At 36.6% G+C, this 9,704-nt stretch overlaps 1 protein-coding gene across 1 annotated transcript in view; it reads right to left on the bottom strand.

The window, feature by feature from the left end:
- tbc1d10c (TBC1 domain family, member 10C) overlaps positions 1-9,704 on the bottom strand; it is a 15,972-nt gene extending 6,268 nt beyond the window's left edge. Inside the window, exons 1-8 of the mRNA XM_056472006.1 lie at positions 9,603-9,704; positions 6,900-6,996; positions 4,521-4,627; positions 4,342-4,448; positions 4,108-4,222; positions 2,802-2,867; positions 2,532-2,721; positions 895-1,055 (exon numbers count right to left, since the gene is read on the bottom strand). Coding sequence (XP_056327981.1) covers positions 895-1,055; positions 2,532-2,721; positions 2,802-2,867; positions 4,108-4,222; positions 4,342-4,448; positions 4,521-4,616 — 735 coding nt within the window. The 5' untranslated portion in view covers positions 4,617-4,627; positions 6,900-6,996; positions 9,603-9,704. The remainder of the gene's footprint in view (positions 1-894; positions 1,056-2,531; positions 2,722-2,801; positions 2,868-4,107; positions 4,223-4,341; positions 4,449-4,520; positions 4,628-6,899; positions 6,997-9,602) is intronic.

Raw genomic sequence — 9,704 nt, 5'->3', positions numbered from 1 at the left:
AAAGACAAGTGTGTCTTGCCTACCGTTAAACATGGTGGTGGGAGTGTCATGATGTGGGGCTGCATGAGTGCTGCTGGCATTGGGGAGCTACATTTTATTGAGGGAAACATGAATTCTAACATGTACTGTGACATACTAAAGAAGAGCATGATCCCATCCCTCGAGAAACTGGGCCGCAAAGCAGTGTTCCAGCATGATAATGACCCCAAACACACCTCCAAGATGACCACTGGCTTGCTAAAGAGGCTCAGGGTAAAGGTGATGGACTGGCCAAGCATGTCTCCAGACCTAAACCCCATAGAACACCTCTGGGGTATCCTGAAAAGGAAGGTGGAGGAGCACAAGGTGTCAAATGTCCACCACCTCCGTGATGGAGGAGTGGAAGAGGACTCCAGTGGCAACCTGTGAAGCTCTGGTCAACTCCATGCCAAGGAGAATTAAAGCCGTGCTGGAAAATGATGGTGGCCACACAAAATATTAACACTTAAATTTTTTTCTTAGGGGTGTACTCACTTTTGTTGCCAGGGGTTCAGCTATTATTGGCTTTATTTTGAGAGGACAATAAATTTACACTGCTAAATGAACTTTTACACTGACTACTTTTCATTGTGTCAGAGTTATTTCTGCAGTGTTGTCCTAGGAAAAGATATAAATAAACATTTGCAGAAATGTGAGGGGTGTACTCACTTTTGTGACATACTGTATATATATATATATATATATATATATATATATATATATATATATATATACTGTAAGATAAACATAAATACTGTACCAGCCGTTCAATTACAAACGTCTTCACCTGAATTTCTTACTTTTCAACATATAGCCTATGTGTGAACAGGTGTTTCTTCAGATTAGCTGGTGCACACAATAAATCAATAAAGTTACCTCATGAATAAAGGTATCGGTCTGCTCATTTTGGACACGCTGTTTAACACTTCGCAGTCGCTCCAATGTTTCCATCTGTCCATCACACTCTTTTCTCAGCCGACCATCACCAAGACACCGCCGCACCAGCACCACTGCAACCTGAAATAAAACACGCACACCTGCGACAAACACACACACGTTGTGGTTATAACATGGACTTCAACTGAAGGTCAGCATGACAAGAAATGAATTTAAGGCTTTTCATCCCAATACCAAAACAAACATTCAGCTAAAATTACAGAAGTGAGAAAACGGGTTAAATCATCTGCCGATAGTTTTGTAGATGTCTGCATAAGCCCTGCAATTAAGCATTTCGGTCGTCACATTTATTATTAGCTATTTACACAGTTTCAAGAATATCTATAAGTTAGTGTGCTCTAAAACAGTGACAATTCACATTTATAAAATATAAATCTGATATAAACATGTAAAGCTTGCAGTTTGTCTTCTGCCTAAATAGATCAGGTTTTTTAATCATACCATAATGACACATTTACATTATATCATTATATCACATTACATGCCAGGGAGCAAAACAGAAATGTATCTTTTAAATAGATTCTAACATTTTCATATTTCAACATAATATCAGGGATTATACCACTAAATATACCTAATACGTTTTTCCAAAACATTTTGTTATATTCACAATTCCAAAAAAGGTAAGACAGGTCTTCAGTTTGGTGATAGCAGGAGTAATTTACATCAAAATCTTCAGAATTAAAGCTTTGTAAAACAAAACTTTGTAGGATAGCACTTATGTATTATTTTATAAGACACCGGATCAACGGTTTTATTTACATCACCTCATACAAGTTTTTCATCAAATCTTGATAAATCAAATGCTCTGTGGTATCAAATGCTCTCACTGGCAGCACTGTGACAAAAGTATGACCAAAAAAAAGACATATTGCAACAGGGGAATCCACTCAGGTAGCAAAAAATTCTGGCCCGGATTTAACATACATTTGGCACAGCAGGCATTCATCCGGCACTGGCATACAGCATGTGGGCCAAACATGGCCCTGGTTTGGCAGAGGTGGCACCGTCTTTAAGGCGGCACACAATACTTAGGCCAGATGTAAAATGTAGTATTGAGCCCAGATGTTAATAATTGATATGTGGGCCATGTAAGTTTGACCTATCTTGACCCACATGTAAAATACATTTTTCTTTTTTTCAAATAAAGAAAAAAATTCTACCAATCTGGTCGCTTCAAGAAAAATTAGCCCACAGCACTCCGAAAGCTCAATGATTCATGGGTTTATCAGTTTTATTGCAGTCATGACATGATAAAATATCTGGCCCAGTTAAGGCCCAGTTATGCGTTATTAACTTGGCTGAGACTTGGCCCAGATTTGGTCCATGATTGTCCCTTGTCTGGATGCCAGACTTGGTCCAGTCATGTACTGTAATTCACTGCAGCATGTGGGCCAAGCAAAAGCTGATTGAGTGGGCTAGAGCTGGGCCAGAGATATTTTGCTGTGTGGACAGTCTTATTATTTGCTATCCAATTACACAAGTGCTTTGATATCTATTACTACAGTAAAAAAGACAAAACGTTCAGTCTGACAGATATAAAGTAAAGAACAAACCATAGCAGAAGAAGAGGTCCCAGACTCTGAGCAGGGTGTTGAAGGGCAGGTGGCGGCTAAACAGACACATCAGCCAGTCTGTGGCGAACATGAGAGGCTCCACCCCCTGACCCTGCAGGTGTTTGTGTGCGGCCGGACACAGCTTTTTTAACACACTCGACAGAACAGCAGCATCGAATAACACACCTTCCTGAAAAAGAAAGGAAAATAACAACCTATTGTTCATTTACATGTGAAAACTGTTTGAGTGGTTACAGTAAGACGTCCTACCAGCAGAGGGCTGTAGTATCCCGGCAGGTAGAGCTCGCTAATTTGTACCAGACACCAGAACGCCTCCTAAAACAGAAATTAATCTATCACAGCATGTTAAACATAGTCCTTTCACAGTAAGTACTATTTATTGTTTACTACAGTACATGTATTTCTGCAGTAGCAGATGAGTTCTTTTTTTGGCATAATAGCTGAACATAACTCACAGATTCATTGTTAAGAGATACTGATATACTCAGCAAAGATTTAATTGATCAAAATGAGCATTACATGTTTGTTATGTTACAAAGTATAGATAGGCTATTTAATTGCAAATTTACCCATATATCATACTGTATATCTAATTTGATAACCTTCTCGGACCCAGGAATAGACTTTTGTCTACTGTAGTGGACATTATCAGTGTATTTACACAAGTCCTGTAAGCATATTCAGGGATTTTCAAAAAATACCAAATGTTTGGAAGTTTCATTAAAAATGTTTTCTCTACTTCGATAATGCTTATATATTTGAAAATGATCATTCAAATCTGACAAATTTGAATGTGTTTGTCATAAATCAACATCTCAAAAATATCATGAGGCTACAAATATATAATACTAATAAATGTACAATTTTCCCCATGTTTCTGTCAGTCCTGTCACATTTGAATTAAATTTAACATAAAATGCATAAAATATTACGCATAACATTTGACATAAACCTTTAAGGCTATGACTCAAAGAAAGTGACATCATTTGATGGAGAAACTGACAGTGATCAAGGATGCGTTCTGTCATTGAATTGTGATTTATGAGGAGGACAAGCTTAAAGGTCAGGCCCTGTCACATTTTTTATAAGTGAAAATGTATGTTTCTGGTAGAATGCCTCATATCTTTCATATCATAGTTAAGAATAATATTCAAAGAAAGTTTGGATAAAAAGCCTGAATAATTTTTTAATCAATTCTAGTTCTACAAAGGACATTGAATAACAAATGAGTAAAATATCATTTTTTAAATTGTTAAAAATATTGTCCTTTCATAATAAATTCTACATCATTAGAAAGGTTATTAGATCATATGTTAAATAAAGCAAAAGTCCAAATTTCCAAAAATGTACACTTATGACTGGTTTTGTGGTCCATGGTGACAAAAACAACTGCAAGCGATTATTTGGTTTATCCCCAGCTTCCATACAACAGACTTCAAGATGTTCAACAATGTACAGACCCCAAACTTTAAGCCTAAATGTGTACATTTTTGAGTATTATTTAGCTGTTTAATCTGTAGCAGTCCAGTGTGTGTGTGTAATGATGAGAGAATACCTCAGCAGGCATGTTCATCAGCAGGACAGCAGCCACTGGACCCTGTGCCTGACAGTAGCCCTCATCCGGACGATACTGAGTGTACGCTTTGAGCACCTCCAGCAGATCCTTCTGACTGAGACCAGACAGAGGCAGACAACCAATGAGAATACACTGCACATGTATAATACTGACATTCAGAAACAACACAGCAACTTTTGAAAACACAGATGGATAAAACCAAAACAAATATACCCGTGGCCGTCTTTGGACTGGAACATCTCATGAAAAGGAAACTGTCTGTCTGTGTCTCTTTTGATGATCTCGATCCATCCCTGATGATCTGGAGCTTCAACTAAACTCTGACACAGAGAGAACACAGGGCTTTTTGTAGGAATATACAACATGTGATGCAAATATGACCCGCCACTTACATTGTAGAGTTTACTGTTTTCTCTTTTCTGTGCTTGGCTCCGCAGAGCAGTGGCCAGCACTTTATCCTGACGGATGCTGGGATGCCCTTCTGACATTGACTTTTGACCTGAGATTAAGAAAGAGAGCTGAGTGATGCGACAGGTGATTGTGAAAGTTATTCATCAAAATGGGACTCTGGGCCACAAAACTAATGCTAAGTGTAAGACTGTGGAAATTGAGAATTTTACATGAGTACGCTTTCAATTGGTGTATGGTTTGTTGGGGGCAATAAAACAATATTTGGTTAAGATACAACAAAATAATGACCAATTACAACATTTTATCCTAAAATAAAATTGAAATAATTGTTTCAATAATATACAGTATTTAGTCTTGTTGTAAATGAGTAATTTGACTATATATCACTGTATTTACTTATTACTTGATAATATTACCTGTAGTGTGTTATATGATATTGCATTTAAAGTAAATACATAAAGGAGTTTCAGACCACAAAAAGTATGATGTAGGGCCTCCTTTTCCTGCCAATACAGCATCAATTCCTCTTGGGAATAACAGATACTAGGCCTCAGTAATATTCAGCAATACAAATGGCTCAATAATATTTAGATCTGTGCAGGCCATGGAAGTTGTTTAACTTCACTTTCATGTTCATCAAAGCACTCAGTCACCAGTCTTGTTGTATGTATTGGTGCATTATCATTCTGATACACGGCACTGCCTTCAGGATACAATATTTGAACCACTGGGTGCACAAAGTCCTCCAGAATGGTTCGGCAGTCCTTGGCAATGATGTGCCCATCTAGTACGAGCTAGGGAATGCCTGGATATTGCAGCCCAAACCATCACTGATCCACCCCCATGCTTCACTCTGGGCACATAACAGTCTGGGTAGTCCACTTCTTTGGGGCTTCTCCACACCAAAACTCTCCCATGTTGGAAAAACAGTGAAGGTGGACTCATAAGAAAACAAAACATGTTTCACATTGTCCACAGTCCCAAGATTTTCACTGCTGGCACCAAGCGACATTTGGTATTGGCACAAGTGACCAAAGGTTTGGCTATAGCAGCCTGGCCATGTATATTGACCCTGTGGACCCGTTTTGGTGGAAACGGGGGAGTTAAGGTGCACATTTAATGCTGCAGTGAGTTGAGAAGCTGTGGTTCTATGTTTTTTGGATACAATCTGGGTTATTACCTGGACATCCCTTTCAGACAGTTTTCTCTTGCATCCACAGTTACTCCTGTTGGATGTGGTTCATCCTTGGTGGTATGCTGACATTACTCTGTATACTGAATCACAAATACTTGCTGTCTTGGTCACAGATGCGAGACAAGCACCAACAATTTATCCTCTTTTGAACTCTGATATGTCCCTCATAATGTTGTGTGCATTGCAATAATTTAAACAAAGCTGTGGTATTATACAGCTAATTAAACCTTCACACTCTGCTCTTACTAGTGGAACATGCAATGAATGAAGCTTGGCCACCAGGCTAGTCAAATTTAGCCATGAAACCTCAACACTAAATTGGCCAGAGTTTCAGTTTCATTGTCCAACCCTTGTATGAATATATATAACACAGTATTTTCCTACAGCGCTGGGCTGCAGCCTTGTGCTCACGCATGTGTGATATTGTGTGATAATGATATATATAGAAACACTGATGTATATTTTAGTTGACCATTAATTCTTGTCAGTACATTCAGCCGTACACTTTAAACATAATAAATTGCTAGGTAATTGTGACATTAAAAATTTGGGTCAAAAATATATATAATTAAGTTAATTGCTAAAAAGTTTATCTGTTTCATTTAATTTATGTTAACATGCAGTGAAATATCTGAAAACATTACATTTAGTTTGCACATAAGTATATTCTTTATAAGTGTTTTTTTCCGCATCAAAGAATCTTTAAAAAAGCTAGGACATACTTTTTTAAGAAAAAAAAAATCTTATAAAAATGAAATAGTGTACTTCTTTTTCACACAGCTGGCAAATCTATTCCCACTGCAAAACTGCAAAAGTTGATGATCAGTTCGACAGTGTTTAAAGAAAATCAAGCTGAAAACTGATACATGGTCATGCAAATCTTGCCACCACTACATCTCTTTTTTGACAATAATAAATGTCTCTGATTACATCTATCTGATATTTTCCCACCAAGCAATGTATCGCTTAATAGAAGTCCTCACAGATGAATGATATTGCTTGGACTCTTTGTTTTAACCCAAATAAGCTCCATTTCAGAATAACATTCACATCCCTGAATATAGAAAGAGTCTTAACGTCCAACCTAAATGTGCCAAATACAGATTTGATCTCTCCAACTATATGATATTCCGCAAACAAGAAAAGAACAGGAAGACAAACACACCTTGTGGCTCTTTTTCTCCATCACCTGCTCCCACTGAGTCATGAGGCTGAGCCACTTTGACTCTCGATGTCTCACTAACTCAGGACACGGACCTTCACTGTCAACAACACACACACAGTCAGCCAGCAGAAATACAGCACTACACATTTAAAATAATGACGTCAAGTTACATTGATATTTGGTTGCTTTTAGGTTGTGTTGAAAAGTGACCAAAATCCAACATCTGATAGATGTCATAGTGAGAACGTTCACACAACGTCAAGGTGTAACATGATTAGACATTGATATTTGGTTGATTTTAGGTTGGACATTGATGTCAGCCTGATGTTGGGTTCTGACGTCAAACCGATTTTAATTTCCAAACAAAATCCAATGTCCCCACGACGTTGGGGTACAACATCAATATGATGTCATGTTAATGTCCTGTGCCTGCAGGGCTTACATTAAAAATGATTAATTTTAAAAATGAAATATTTTTCAAAGGTTTTGGCATGTTCAAAGAGGTTTGTTGAATTTAGTACTGTGTTATTTAAATGCGGTTTCTGAAATATTGATAAATGTGCAGTATTTGTCAGTATTATTGAATGAGATTTACATTTTAAATATTTAAGAATTTCAACTTTTTTATGCTTTTGACAATGAGCATTAATTGAAATAAAACTATAAACAAATATAATTAAAAATTTAATTTAAGCACTTTCATGGACCTATATTTGTTTTTAAGTACTTTCCAGGCCTTGAATCCATATATCGTAAATTCAAGCACTTTTAAGTATTTTTAAGAGCTGTGGGAACCCTGCTTACGGGTTAAAATTTGACGTGGGCACCATAACAGCAGAACAAACCTATTACATACATTAGAGAAAAATTTATCTATTTTTAGTTTCATATTTTCACGAAGGCTGTAGACATTTCGACGTTTTGGCCCACCATCCTTTTTACACCACAAAAACCACTGGCCCACTCACACAAACAATACGAATCTGCTGCTATAACTTATGAAAATTCTGAAAATGTCTGGCTAAACTTTTTACACGTATGCAGGTACTTTTAGCATTAGAAAATATACCCTTTACTTTAGTTAAAAATAAGTGGTGCCCTCTTATTAACATTCACAAAGTTTGTGATGAAGATGAGTTTTTTTTCTTCATGCAAAATAGATTTAAAGATTTACATTAAATTTAGATGCTTTATTTTCTACACAATCTCACGGCAATTCATAAGTTTTTGATTTAGTGGCTAATTTGTTTGAATTTGTACGATCTCATTTATACAATTTAGTACAATTTGCTTATCCCCCAATGTTGGTTGGGTTTAGGGGTAGGGTTTGGTTCCACACCTCCTTTTTAAAAGCATACATTTTCATATGACTGAACTTGAATTAGCCACTAGACTAACAAAATGTAAAATACCTATGTTTCTTGGTGAGATCAAGCTGTTTATTTTTTGAAAGTTATTTTTGACCCAAAGGGCCAATACTGTATACAGAATTCTTTGACAACAGGAGGCTTAATGACACTTACAGGCTATTTTGAGAAATTAAAATAAATTACGAAAGGCGAAAGGACTTGATTTATTGATCTATAAAAGGAGGAGAGAATAGTTTAGTCAAGTGGAGCTTTATATATTCACAGTTTCTGTTATAATTCTTAGAACAAAAATAACATGTCGAAGAAAATAAGAGGATGTCAATGGAACAAAAAACTGCTTCTAGTCAGATTTAGAACAAAAAGTCTAATGGAAGTGCATAGAAAAAAAGCATAATGACAACTTGTTCAGCCATTTGCCTGTAAAGACTTATGCCATGAACAAATGATCTAATGTTGTGGAGGGTGAGACTATTCAACAACAGAGACCAAAAAAATACCTTTTGATGAAAATGACATAAGCAATTGATAATGTAGGAAACATCAGAGAATCGCACCTAACCATTTGCATGGATGTACAAAAGCATTTGCAACTTGTTCAGAGAAATGAGAAACTGCTTTTTTTATGTGCACAACTGACACATCTGAAGATTGAACAGGTAGGTTTGAGAATTTTAATTTTGATCTGAGAAATGCACCAAAGCGACTGAGAAAAATTGTAATAGTATTGGTATAGTTGATAATAGGAAAAAATAATGGTGAAATAATTTTTTTCCTTACTTGAAATAAAAACAATTAACAGAGCAATAAAGTGAATCTTAACAACTATATGACTTTATAATTACACAATCAATTTGAAATTCAAAGGACAATTTACAACCAAGCCAAAGGCCCAACTATTTAAATACACATAGATGTATTTAGATAATAACAGATGAACAGATAATAATGCCCCATCATCATATTTCACAGTCAAGCAGAGAGTAACACACCTTTACCCTGTTTCCTCATTCACTCTCACATGAAAGCACCTCTATAGCAGTGCAAAGCATGAGTGTCAAACACAGAAAACAGGAAACCACACTCTGTTGCTATGACAACATGACAGGATGTTGAGAAGGAGAAAATGAGAGTAAGAGGTGCGGAAAGTAACGGCTGTGTATAATTATGACTGAATCGTTCATATTTGTGATGCAACTTAAATTAAAAATAATAATAATAACAACAACAACATTTAATAGGCATATTGTGCTTGACTGGGTTTTCAGAACACAAATACAACAACAAACGCTCTACTTCCAAACTTCAATGTGTGTGAATGGAAATCAGCACCGACCTGTCAGTTTCTCCATTACCAATTATGAAGCCAAAGCGGTTGGTCTCCACCAGCGGGACCTCTTGCCCATGATTTCCCTCTTCATCCTCACTAGGGTCTTGT

This window comes from Danio aesculapii, chromosome 14 (genome assembly GCF_903798145.1).
Source record: "Danio aesculapii chromosome 14, fDanAes4.1, whole genome shotgun sequence".
NCBI lineage: Eukaryota > Metazoa > Chordata > Actinopteri > Cypriniformes > Danionidae > Danio > Danio aesculapii.
This window is presented reverse-complemented; position numbering and strand designations above follow the sequence as displayed.